At 41.8% G+C, this 13,160-nt stretch overlaps 1 protein-coding gene across 1 annotated transcript; it reads left to right on the forward strand.

Annotated features, from left to right (window-relative positions):
- Positions 1–4,357: 4,357 nt before the first annotated feature.
- Positions 4,358–6,370, forward strand: LOC121901932 (POU domain, class 3, transcription factor 4-B-like). The gene has a single exon (XM_042419038.1). The coding sequence runs from the start codon at positions 5,184–5,186 to the stop codon at positions 6,270–6,272; it is 1,089 nt and encodes a 362-aa protein (XP_042274972.1). The 5' UTR covers positions 4,358–5,183; the 3' UTR covers positions 6,273–6,370.
- Positions 6,371–13,160: the final 6,790 nt, after the last annotated feature.

The following is a 13,160-nucleotide window of genomic DNA, read 5'->3' on the forward strand; positions in this document are numbered from 1 at the left end:
GACCCAGCGACAATATAGTAGCCTCTCCACAAACAGCACCTGTAACACACACACACACACACACACACACACACACACACACACACACACACACTCACACACACACACACACACACACACACACACACACTCACACAGGCGAGTGTGGGTGAATAATCTCTCTGACAAACATTCCCTTTGTTTGAGGGAAGGCAAGAAGGACAAACAGTTTCAATTTTGTTCAGGTGTTTCAAATTCTTGCAGATAATAAAAAATAATATTGCAACAATTGCTTTTACAAAGTGTTTCTTCTCTGAGCGCAAAGAGGAGACATTTTCAGGAGTGGGGTGGGGTTGTGGGGTTGTGGGGTAGAGGGGAAGGGGGGGGGGGGGTCTGACCTCGGGTGTGTGTTGTTTTGACTGAATTCATTTTCTAATTAACTAGAAACCAAAATAATTTTACGCTGGAATTTGCATCATAGTTGGAATACTAATATCCAGACAGTTTCTGGGTGAAGGCCTGACACATTTTTATTGAAGCTCCTCATTGCAGTTTGGTGCCTTTGAGTCGCTCTGGGAAATTAAATTACTTCAATTTTACAACTTAATCTGATAAAAAAAATAAAAAAAAATCCATAGTGTTTAAAGTTTTTCTTTACTGTCAGAAAGCTGTGTTGACGGTCGATAAAATGGCACTGCGCTTCATACTTCCATATATCATATTTATTTTGATTTCCCCATGGATCCATAATATCTGTATATTTCTAGCACGCGGATCTGCTGCACATTTGCAAAAGTGAAACATTTCATAATCAGAGCGGTTCGGTGTATTTAAAACGACTTAATATGTTGTTACTAATATCTGAAGTAATAGGTGCATCTTATTTCTTCTTTTTTTTAAAAAACAATCACACTCATCTAATCACTGGAATCAGAAAAGTAAATCTGTTATCTTCTATTAATATCCTCTATTAATTGTTTCCACTCAACGCTGCTGATAAGTGAAACAAAAATCTTTGTTAAAAATACATCAAGAAAAAGGAGGAAATTATATCGCAGAAATAAGAGTTCAATGGCCTAAAATCTTCTGAATTTGTCCCCAAGTTTATTATGCTGTGATGATCCATTTATTGGTTGTAAGATGGGCTAAATTTTCCAAGTCATAGATGTCATGACTGAAGTCTTTTTCTCGCTGGATTTCGACGGAAAACTGCAATTTCAGTCCAATCCTGCAGCTCTAAACCGCAGCCGAACACAGCACTTTGAGGCAAAACATCCATTTTCCCCGTGATTTTCAAAAAACTCTGAAGACTTCATTCTGAACTTGTTGAAAAGCAAAAAGCCTGCAAATACTGAACTCACTTTCACAGACTACACACACATACACACACACACACACACACACACATACACACACACACACCAAACACGCGCAGCGGGCCCTCATGCATTATGAATGTACATTTACACTTGTGCGCTCTCATGGGATGAGCTCCAGCTTCATATACATTCACTTATTGGTGTGTCCAATGTATTTCCACCTCTTAACCCCTGTTGGACACACACACACACACACACACACACACACACACACACACACACACAGGCAGAGGTGAATGTTACATGACTGACAGCTGGACATGTAGGATGGCCTGCTCGTTTCTCCCCCGACAAGCAAAAACAGACGTTTTTGTTTCAAGTTTATCATGAAAACAAACGGCTTGTCAACAGAATGATGTGGGATTAGTTTCGGGTTTACTTTTGAAAGGACCGTCTTGTTCAAACACGGTGTCACTGTCCTTTATTAGCGACGTCACGGGCTAATGGGAATATCGATTTTACTGTCTGGGAGCCTGTGAAGTGTGTGTCGCGGCTGTCAGAGATGAGAGAACAACTAAGTTTAAATTCAGAGATGACAAGAAGGCTTGGGTTTATTTTAAGTGTTAAGCGGTAATTCTTTACCAAAAATCAAACCATAAATTGCACGATAAGTGATTTAGTTAATTATAAATTATTATTATATCACAGTATCTTTTAATTTCGTTAAGATCAGGCGCGCACTTCATAATAAATCTGTAAGGCCAGTAAGAGATCAATCTGAATTGAAGTGTTTCGATTGTAAAAGCTTTAACTTGTGTCCATATCTGGCACACAGATTCAGAGGTTTAGGCTTCATGGGGAAAGTTTGCAAAGGTCATGACACCAAGTGACAGGTCCCGCCCTGAGGCCCAGTGCTGTCTCAATAGCAGACTAAACCTGATTTATATATAAGCTTCAGGCTGCTGCACTGAACCCGGAGGGGAAAGCATTTAGCCATGTGTGTCAACTAAAAAAATAACAACCAGAAAACATCCCGCTACTGAGAGCCGCACATTCAGACCCTCCATAACAAACTCCAGTGACCTTTTCTTAATTTTTAGAAAGAAATAACAACAGCAAAACTGAGTCACTATGTTTAAATCTTATAGGAATAATGACGACGTCAGGACATACTATAAGTCGGCCTGTTCAAAATTCTAAATTCACAGAAACGCAGACACACCAAACCTCCACAGGAAAATTATACATTTTGTCCCTAGTTTGTTTTCTCAACCGACAGCATAACAGCATGGTGCTCTGGCAACATGAGCTATAACGCTCTCCAACTGTGATGCAGCACAAATATTCCTGTTTTGTAAATGACAGTATGTTACAGACTGGAGCCAAGAATAGATTACAGCCTCTAACGCTTTAAAATAATAACTTTAATAACAATTCAGCATCCTTATCACTATGTTTGATTAAAGCTTTATAATGTAAATTAATTAAATACAAATGTTAAGTCCTTAGAAGATTTGTTTCTATGGAAAAAGACAAAAGACAAAAAAATATATATATTTCTGTGAATAGACTATATTTTTGTCTCTCCTTTGCTTCATTAGGATCACGCTCTGGAGGTCATAGTTTGCCAATCTTTTTTATTTACTCCACTGCCTGAGAGGAAAACATGGTTGTATATAATTACCATAAGATTCTCTCAAAGCCTCCAAATAAGCACCAACAAGCTGCCAAACAAGCACAACCACAAACTATCATTTGACAAAGACGAAAATTAAAGAAATTATGAGTCATTAGTTTTTCTTATTGAGCAGTAATGTGCACCTTGGTAGGAGAGAGCCTGCAGTGCTGCATGGTGTAAGTGTAGCAGGGCTGGCTCGGGTTATCTGTGAATGGGCTCTTTATTGGAGGCGCGGAGCGGGGATTTGCCTTTTATTCGCCTCGCTATGGAAACGCGCTCGACGGCAGAAAAATGTTGATGTGAATAAAAGGAATCGGCACAAGGAGCGTTTCTAGAGAAGCATCTGTTACACTTAGAAACTTAGACTATCGAGAGCAATACAACCCCCTCTCCAAGTCCCTCTTCATGTCCGCTTTATGCTTCCAAAATGCAGACTTAAAAATTATGAAGCCTGTATATTTTTTTTCCTCTCTAACGTGCGTAAAACCAGTTGAGAATTTTCCAAAAACCTCAAGATTTGTAAATATCGGTTTCACAGGGCTCATCAAATTATTCTGTTGACTAGATTTTTTTTTTTTTTAGTGGAGAATTTATCATCCAAAATCAAATCGCTTTGACATGTCATTTAATATGACATGTAGACTGTAAAAACACACTGAAATACCACTGCTATTGCTCAGTAAATTTGCTAAATTTCTACGTATTATACTGCACATAATTTCATCCCATATACTCAAAACGAAGCTATCCAGTTCAGCAAACTAGGCCACTAGAACAACACTGGCATCCACATCAAATATTCAGCCACTTTCAATGAAGTTTCAAAGAGCAAACAACATGAAGAATTTACACAAAAACACCACACAGGGATTAGAATACGAGCAAAACAACAAACAATAACAATATAAATATGATGAATTATTTCCTATCCACCCTACAGGCCTACAGGCTACCCTACATAAAGCTTCAGAGCAGAGGTTGCCCTGTCATCACCCTTCCCCTCACTGCCGCTGTCTGTCATTCCTCCGGTTACCGAGGCCGGTCCACCCGCAGCGGCCCTGTCCACACATCCAGCCCCGCGGTCAGCTCACCTGCTCCGGCCTCCTCTGTGTCTTATTCTCCACAAGCAGCTCCTCGGCTCAGCGCTCTTTAATGACTTTCTGGTGGCTGCAGCCTTCTTTTATTTCTCCTAAATGTATGAAAATGTATGCAAATTTAAATCAAGCTTAACCTGGGAGCTCCGGCAATATATTTAATGGAATTTCAAACCAATAAGGAGACCGGGACGCAGTCTTCTAATGGCAAATATAATTACGCAGCTAAGTTAGCTCTTAGATATGCAGATAGATCTTTTTCAAGTCTGAGAGGAGCTGACGAGATTCTTAAAAGAGTGAAAGTACGGGTGTGTAGTACGTTGGGACACGTTTACTTATTTGAGAAAATGTAAAAATGATGAAGTTTTAGATGATAAATGTGCCTGATGAACACATGATTCCAGAATAGCAGCAAAAAGAATGAGTTTAGTTCATCAAGGAAATGTTATATTTAAAGTCTCTTATGGAAATCTTATTTTAAAGACTAACAAATTACAGCTGTAGGCCCACAACGTGCCTTATTTTTGTCTGACCAAAATAGATATGGATATCGGATGGCCCGTGCGTAAAACACTTTTGCGTAAAACACTATCTTGAGACGTGGCATCATATAAACACCTGAGGAAGTATTCTCTAAAAGTTAATAATTAGCAGTGAGAACTGCTTTGGGTCTGATTGTATCCTTCTAAATTAAGTGCTGGCACGTCTAACAAATGCCATTGCGCTTTATCTCCTCCTTCGCACGCGCTCAAGGGTGACAGGAGCAGCAATAAACTCGCGCGTAAATCAGCTGGAAACTTTAATTAATAAACAGGAACTGCGCTCCACGCGCACATCGTTCCACAGCCAGACCCACTGGACCAGCACTCCGACTCACTTCCGGTTCGACTGCCTGTAACCCTTTCCTATCCTCGGCTCTCCCAGAGGCGGAGGTTCGGGTATCTGCGCCGTCATTGGTGGAAACGCGTCGTCACTGCGGCTCAGTCGGACTGTGAGTGGCGGTGGAGGCTGTCAGTCACTGCCAGGCTGCTGCCGAGACTCCAGAGAGAGGGAGATGTCAGAGGCTGAGCTGCTCCCTCCTTTCAGTAGCACTAGTGGGGTTCAGCAGCCAGCATGGCCACAGCTGCCTCCAGCCCCTACACCCTGCTCAGCTCCAGTCCCATGATCCACCCGGACAGCCAGGCCATGCAGCCTGCTAGCCCCTACAGAGGACACCAGAAACTCCTCCAGAGTGACTACCTGCAGAGCGTCCAGAGCAACGGGCACCCGCTCGGGCACCAGTGGGCGAGCAGTCTGTCGGAGGGCAGCCCCTGGTCGGCCTCCATGGAGCAGCAGGACGTCAAACCGGGGCGAGAGGACCTGCAGCTCGGCATCATCCATCACCGCTCCCCGCACGTAGCGCATCACTCCCCTCATCACAACAACCATGGCAACCACCCGGGAGCCTGGGGAACTCCGGTGTCCCACAACTCCTCCATCACCAGCGGGCAGCAGATCAACATCTACTCCCAGACGGGCTTCACTGTCAACGGCATGCTGGACCACGGTGGGCTCACACCTCCACCCAACCCGCAGGGCCAAGGCATGCACCCGGGCCTCAGGGACACACTCAGCCCCGAGCACAGCGACCTCGGCGGGCACCACTGCCACGACCACTCCGACGAGGAGACGCCAACTTCGGACGAGCTGGAGCACTTTGCCAAGCAGTTCAAACAGCGGAGAATCAAGCTGGGCTTTACGCAGGCGGACGTGGGTTTGGCTCTGGGCACGCTGTACGGTAACGTCTTTTCCCAAACCACCATCTGCAGGTTCGAGGCTCTGCAGCTGAGCTTTAAAAACATGTGCAAACTAAAGCCGCTGCTGAACAAGTGGCTGGAGGAGGCAGACTCGTCAACAGGCAGCTCTAGCAGTATAGACAAGATAGCAGCTCAGGGGAGGAAGAGGAAGAAGAGGACGTCCATCGAGGTCAGCGTGAAGGGGGTCCTGGAGACGCACTTTCTCAAGTGTCCCAAACCCTCCGCGCAGGAGATCACCTCGCTGGCGGACTCGCTGCAGCTGGAGAAGGAGGTGGTGCGCGTGTGGTTCTGCAACCGGAGGCAGAAGGAGAAACGCATGACGCCGCCTGGAGAGCCGCCGCAACACGAGGGACCGTATTCTCACAGCGGGAGCGCGGGAGACGCCTCCTCGTGCCACGATCTCTGACCGAAGCACCGGGAGGAATCCCCCCCCGGACAGACTCCCGAGCGCACGGGGCGCGCGGTGGCACCTTCCAGCCCTCGCGCCTGTCCCGTCACAGACTCCTCCAGATGCCTCCAGCACTGATCCACGACAATAACAATAACAGAGATACCTGTTCAGCCTTCGTCATTTTCTAACTGTCATGAGGGCATTACTCTATAGCGGCATATCAAACGACACATTTCAGATCACTTTTGGAGCCCGCCAAATTATTTTCTACATCACGGATATAAATACAAAATGTGCCTAATAACCTGCCAGCGCCTTTGGTTTGTGTCACCATGTCTCATCGGCTCCATAATAATACTATAGGAATACAGTTGGGACTGATGTTTTGTTTTGATCTGTGCGGGCTTTGCTTTTGTTGTTTGATCAGTGGAGTGAAACAAATAATAATAGTGGCTCTTTCACTTTCCTTAACTGATTTGTTTGGACACCAGAGGCCATTTTACAGTCCACCTCACGCTCCCCTCGGGCTCACAGTGCTTTATAGTTCTCAACATATTTACATTCATTATTTTGTAACATACTCGTAGCAGATCTGTAATTATTATTTTTGCATATGCAAATAGGCCCTCATCCCAGTTGTAGAGGTACCAACATAATAGCACTTGGAGGGTTGTTTTTTTTTTGTTTTTGTTTTTGTTTTATTAAATCCCTCCCTTATGGCCTGTAGCTTATGAAGCCACACACAGTTACAGTTATTTATAAATTAATGTATTTGATTTCAATCATCTCCGACCATATAAACTGTGTGGACTCTTAAACAAGAGCCGTGAATAGAAAGAGGGGTTGACGACGCTATACACCTGCCTATAATTTTATTGTACGTTCACTATCAAAATTTTATAATCTTAAATACTCCTGTTATTGGTTTATTTCTTAAGTATTTTTTCGAATATTGTACAGTTTTATATATTACCCTTTTGAAGTCATTAATTTAAACAAATGCTCTTAGTTATTCATGCACTTAATTAGCAATGTAAAAAAACAAAAAAACAACAACAATATTTTCAGTAAGATTGAACTGTTTCGGCGGTTTTATTCCAAATTTCGATGACAGCTCAAGTAATTATTTATTTTCAGTATAAAGCTTGTATTATGTTTTGAAATAAACTATGTATGTTGTAATAAACAATTTTCTTGCTACAACTGTTCACTGTCCAAAACAAAATTCAGCTTCTGATGAATGAATACTGAATATTTAAAAGTTAGAAGTAGACTCAAAATCATACATTTTTTAGAAATTATTATTATTATTATTATTATTATTATTATTATTATTATTATTATTATTATTATTATTAAAATAGCTATAACAATAATTAAAATTGTATAATTCAATAATCCTTTTTTTTTTTTTACATGATTTAAGATTCTTTATTGACCAACCTAAACTCATGACTACTTATAACTAATAGAAAGAGAATATTATGCTCCATTTATATGTTTATATACATCAGCTTTTCCTTTTAGCCATAACCTTCACTCAGCTTTAATGTCATGTCAAAAGTCTGCTTTTGCAAGTTTTTAATGTCACTTACAGCTGTGAAACATCCAGTTGTTCAACAGGACCTTGGCTGGGACGTTGATCATAGAAAACTGAGAAGCTTTCTCCAGCAGTTCCACTGAAATGTTATTGTCCGGGCCCTCTGCCCTCCTCAATCAGACATGCGTGATTTATCGCCTGGGCTGCTGGGCCTGACAGCAAAACACAATGACACACACACACACACACACACACACACACACACTCAGACATACACACAATCAGAAGCAGATGAATCTCATTTCAAAGACTACAGCTGCGTATAATTGGCCATGCAAGGGCAAAATAGAGCTATATTCCTAAGAAAAAAAAAAATCATAATGCCTAAAAATAATTTAGGGATGGTTTTGGAAATAAGTAGGCCTATAGATGCAGCGCTGCTTAAATGATTCAAAAATAGAGCTGGAGAGGGAGAGTGAAGGAGGGGGGAGAGGAGAAGAGGAGAGGCGGAAGGGTGCTAGGCCTTGCCTTGAAATGGAGAGCCTGACTGGAATACTAATGCGTCTGAATTTATGCATCTCCTCAGTCTGTGGCCCTGAGAGGGGGGTGGGGGAGACAGCAAGAGAGAGAGAGAGAGAGAGAGAGAGAGAGAGAGAGAGAGAGGGAGAGAAAAGGGTGTGAGGATGGAGGTGAAGGGGGCGGCTATGTAGAAGAAGAGAAAAGTAAAACCATGGCTGATTGATTCCATCCATCTATTTTAGTTCAAAATAATCCCTGATTTCTGGAGAGAGAGAGAGAGAGAGAGAGAGAGAGAGAAAAAAAATGACCCTGGATGGAAAAGAGAAGAGCAGCCGAGCAAACAAGCAAAGCAAAGCCAAGGTCCAGAGCAGCACTGCAGTATCCCTGAGCCTCCTCCTCCACCTCGGTGTGGAGCTCCAACACAGTTTAGATTCTACAAAAAAAAAACCTTTATACATTCACAAACCAAACATGGCTTTAAAGAGTAACTGACACCTCCACATAAATAGCTCACCAGCGGAAAAATGATTGACTTTGGAATATGTGTAGAGGACAGTGGAGAAAATATAACAGGTGCAAGATGAAAGCAGAAATTTCAGAGGTATTAGTTCTTTTTTTTTTTTTCCTCCCAAAATGCTTGAGGTTGGATGACTCGGTGTTGCACTCCAGCAGATAATTGAGCCTCTCTGAATCAGATCCTGAGTAAGTGCGGGCTGATCATCAGACTAGGACATCAACAATAGAGAAGCAGAAAAGAAAGTCTTACAGAGAGTTGTTTACTGGCAGGGGGGATAATGGGAGCGGCTGACTCACACCTTTTCTCATAATTGCATCTCATCTCAAACCTTCTGTTCTCTTTGAATATACTTTGTATCTTGTTTCAAAGACTTGGTTGAAAGTTAATAAGTCAAAAGTGTAAAAAAAAAAAAAAAAAAAAAAAAAAGAAATCACCAAATTTCTTCTAAATAAATTGTTTTCCAAAGCTTTTATTAATATTGTTATTTTTACCCCAGCTTTCCAAAATATCCCTAAAGGTCAATAAAAGTGAATAAAACATATTAGGGAATAAAGACGAGTAACTTGAAAGCAAGATAAGCAGAAACAAAAAAAGTTGATATACAGTTTGCAGTAAAACTGGCATTGTAGGAGGTCAAAGAGAGGACATTAGACATCACATTTCTCTGTAATTAGGCAGCAGAGGGTTGCAGTCTAGTTGCCGCGCAAGAACACAGAAAGGAACCAAACATAAACTCTCATGAGAGATAATAATAATACACTGTAATAATGAATATCAGCTGCTCTCGTTGGCCACATGGTTACAAACCTTCTGAACTTAAGAATTAGTAAGACTTTTGCTCCAAATTCTGCCTCAACCTTTACTTGAAGTTTATATAAAGGAAACAATTCTACTCGTCCGTTATTTCTCACTTTCAACACGTGTTAGTTATAAGGTCATAAATGTATTTTCACACCTCCTCTGTGAAGCCACTATGGGTCTTATCTTTCTATGTTGTGTTACAACTTCTATGACTTTGTACTTTCATTACTTTCACACTGGAAATCCTCTGGATGAAAATCTGTTAATGTGCAGATAAAGAGAAATATATCATATATCAAGTATATCATCACGTATCATGAAATACTGAAATTTACTGGAAAATACTAAAACTACCAATTATCTGACAAGATAACCAAATTGTTATAGTTTTATTATTATTAAATTAAATTATTAAAGTGTGGAAAAAATGTTTAAATTAGAGTTTTAGAATATAATTCATAATGATAATAAAAAATAATGTTAATAATCTATTACCATAGTTAGGTGGCACATTAGAAGTTAATATTTCATCACTTGGGTGTATTAGTTCCTAGTACATCTGAACTTCTACCAAGATATTCTGTGAGGATTTCCAAAATGACAAATTATTTTCCCATATCAACAAAACTCCCTCATAAAAAAGGTTATTTTTAAAAGAAACACTAATGTTACAGTGCCTCCTTATGTCAATTCTGTTTGAATCACACAGTGTTTGTGCAGATAAAATCATTTACCACCAAGTGAATCCACCTTGCAGGCCTCAGCTGTAGGGCCGACGCGTGCAGGACGTCCTGTTGAGAGACACCTACTCTGGAAACAACAACAACAACGACACAAAAGTCCTCCTGAAATCAGAGAATCACCGCATGTATGTATAAAACAAAATCTTTTAGTAGTGACACTCGAGGGTTAAGAAATTTCCTAGATTCTCCCGCGGCCTGAGAGAACGTGAGGCCTCACACTAGTTTGCTTTAAAATGACGTATCCTAATATTTCAATATATGTTTCTGGTGTTTTTTTTACACCACACGTTACACTTTTTTTTGGCAATGCATTTCACACTTGTTGCAGGGGAATTACACACTGATTCAACACTTTTTCAGACAGTGTGCTCACATGAAAATACAAAACGGCCGAGCCTACACCTCTCACTACTGCAGGGCACTGACACAACTTCAAAGTCAATGTGACCAAAATTGATAACTGATCACTGGAGGGCAGACAGGCTATCAGTAATGATAGTGTATTAGAGGACAGAATCAATTCTGACTGTAGAGCAACTTTAACTGAAGAGAGAGGAAAGAAGAAAGCAGAGTGGAAACGGAGGGGAGGGGATGTCAAAGTAGAAGAAGAAGAAGAAGAGAGAAGACGGAAGGATCTGCAATATGATTAATCGCGTAACCTAAAATCAATTTCACATCTTCAGTTGTGGCATTACCTGACAGTTTGTGGAGCGGGGAGGGGGAGAGGGGGGGTAGAGTAAGACGTACAGTTCATCCCAGCAGGAAGCCTCATTGTGAAAGTCTAAGAATCATCATGAAGAGGAAAAATGCGGTGCAGTTCTTTGTTGTCACTGGTAAAAATAAAAAATGCTGTTTCATTTTGTACACCTTCTTAGACGAGTGATTATTGAGTCACTGACAAACAATGAATCGTAAAAATTGTGTCAGTGGAACAGCTGCCTCTGTGATCTTATTGTTCTTCTCTGTTGAGGCTGTGACATTCATGTCTTTACAATTACTTTGACAATTAAAACTATATTAAGGTTTGTGCAGTATGATGGCTCCATTGAGGAACGTATGAACCCTTAGTGACACGTGCAGTTGGTTATTTTTGAGGCTGGCGCTCCTTGCAAACTCTGATGATGTGATGTTAAGGTGTCGCACGTGGCTGCACAGGCGCAATTAAGAGGCCTTATTTCAGAAACTAAAGAGCTAAGCAGCATGCCTGCGTTTAGAGAGGAGCTTCCGTCATCCCACTTACCAAGCCGGCGTGTCTATTGAACACACACACACACACACACACACACACACACAGATACACACAAACGAGTAGTGAGAGCAGAAAGGCCTGTTTATGGCTCTGAGAGAGTAAATCACTGTGTCTGATATCTTCATTTGAGACAGAGGGCTGATCACTGCTCGTCCTGCTTGTTCCACATTAACTCATTATCACACACGCTCACTCCATTAATTCTCTTGCTTTTATTAGCAGCAAGAGTGGATACACACGCGCGCACACACACACACACATACACACAGTGGACTGATGACAAGCACTGCCTCTACCTCATCTGACAGCTAATGGCTTCATTAGGAGCGGCGTGTTAATTGGCTGACTTTGGGGAGACGCTCGTTAATGAGGATAAATAGATTCACACCTGAGCGAGGCGCTGCCAGCCACAGCAGCAGCACTGTGGGAACTCTGGATGACGAGCAAATATGGGACTGCAAATATGACTGTGACACTTTATTATGGGAGTATAAGTCAACGTGACAGACCTCTGTCCCTGTTTTACTTCCTCCAAGCCTAAACACAGTTGTGTTTCCTTGCCAGGCGGACTTATTAGCCGAGTGATTGATTAGCACCAGGAGGCCAAAACAAAGAGCAGTATGTCAAAGCAATCAGCCCCACTGTTTACCTCTCAGCTCCCAGGCTGACAGCAAAATGCATCTAATCCAGGATAGAGAGAGAGAGGGAGAGAGGACATAGAGTCAACTCAAGACAGTTGCAGAAAAAGGACAACAGCTGGTCCATAGGCCAGAGTGTGTGTCTGTGTGTGTGTTTCTGTGTGTGCATTGATGGGAGCAATCCTAGTGCCTCAATCCATCTGCTTCCCTGCCTAGATCTCCATCCTCTGCTGTCTGGTCATGACAGCTCTGACACACACACCACTGGTTAGAGGATCACATAGTCTCAGGGGAGCAAGGGGAAAGGGGGGGTGTGGGGGTGGGTTGGACAGACAAAATGGAAGCAGGCGAGACTGATCATTTACATAAGGGTAGGACACACAGACCCACTCAGAGACTCCTGTGTGTTCCACAGCCATGTTAGTGTCTCATGTACTGGACAGTGTTACCACCTAGTGGTGGCTCAAACTCTTTGCATGTCATTCATGTTAATAGGGGGAGGAGAGAGTTTGGGATGTGGTCTGTGTCACCCAAATTATTCACCCCTGGTATTATCTATGGAAATAGTTCAAGTTTAAAGCTGCACTGGAGTATTTAGCAGCTAAAGACAGTTCCCTTAAGGAGATGGTGGAGACCAAAAGAGAGCTAAAAGGAGAGTGAATATTGGACTTATATTCACCAGGTGGCCAGAAACACTAAATGACTGCAAATGTAGCTCCATGTATGCTGGATGTGTCATTAGGTGTATGCTGGCACATGTGTCACTTTTTTGTTTAAAGGTCAATGTGTTTACAGCTTGTTCTGCTGTGGCCAAATAAATCTATAATAATTATACAATGAAGGTTAATGGAATTTTAGTTTGTACTGCTCACATTAAGAAGAAAATTAAAATAGCA

Source organism: Thunnus maccoyii, chromosome 8, assembly GCF_910596095.1.
Source record: "Thunnus maccoyii chromosome 8, fThuMac1.1, whole genome shotgun sequence".
Taxonomy (NCBI): domain Eukaryota; kingdom Metazoa; phylum Chordata; class Actinopteri; order Scombriformes; family Scombridae; genus Thunnus; species Thunnus maccoyii.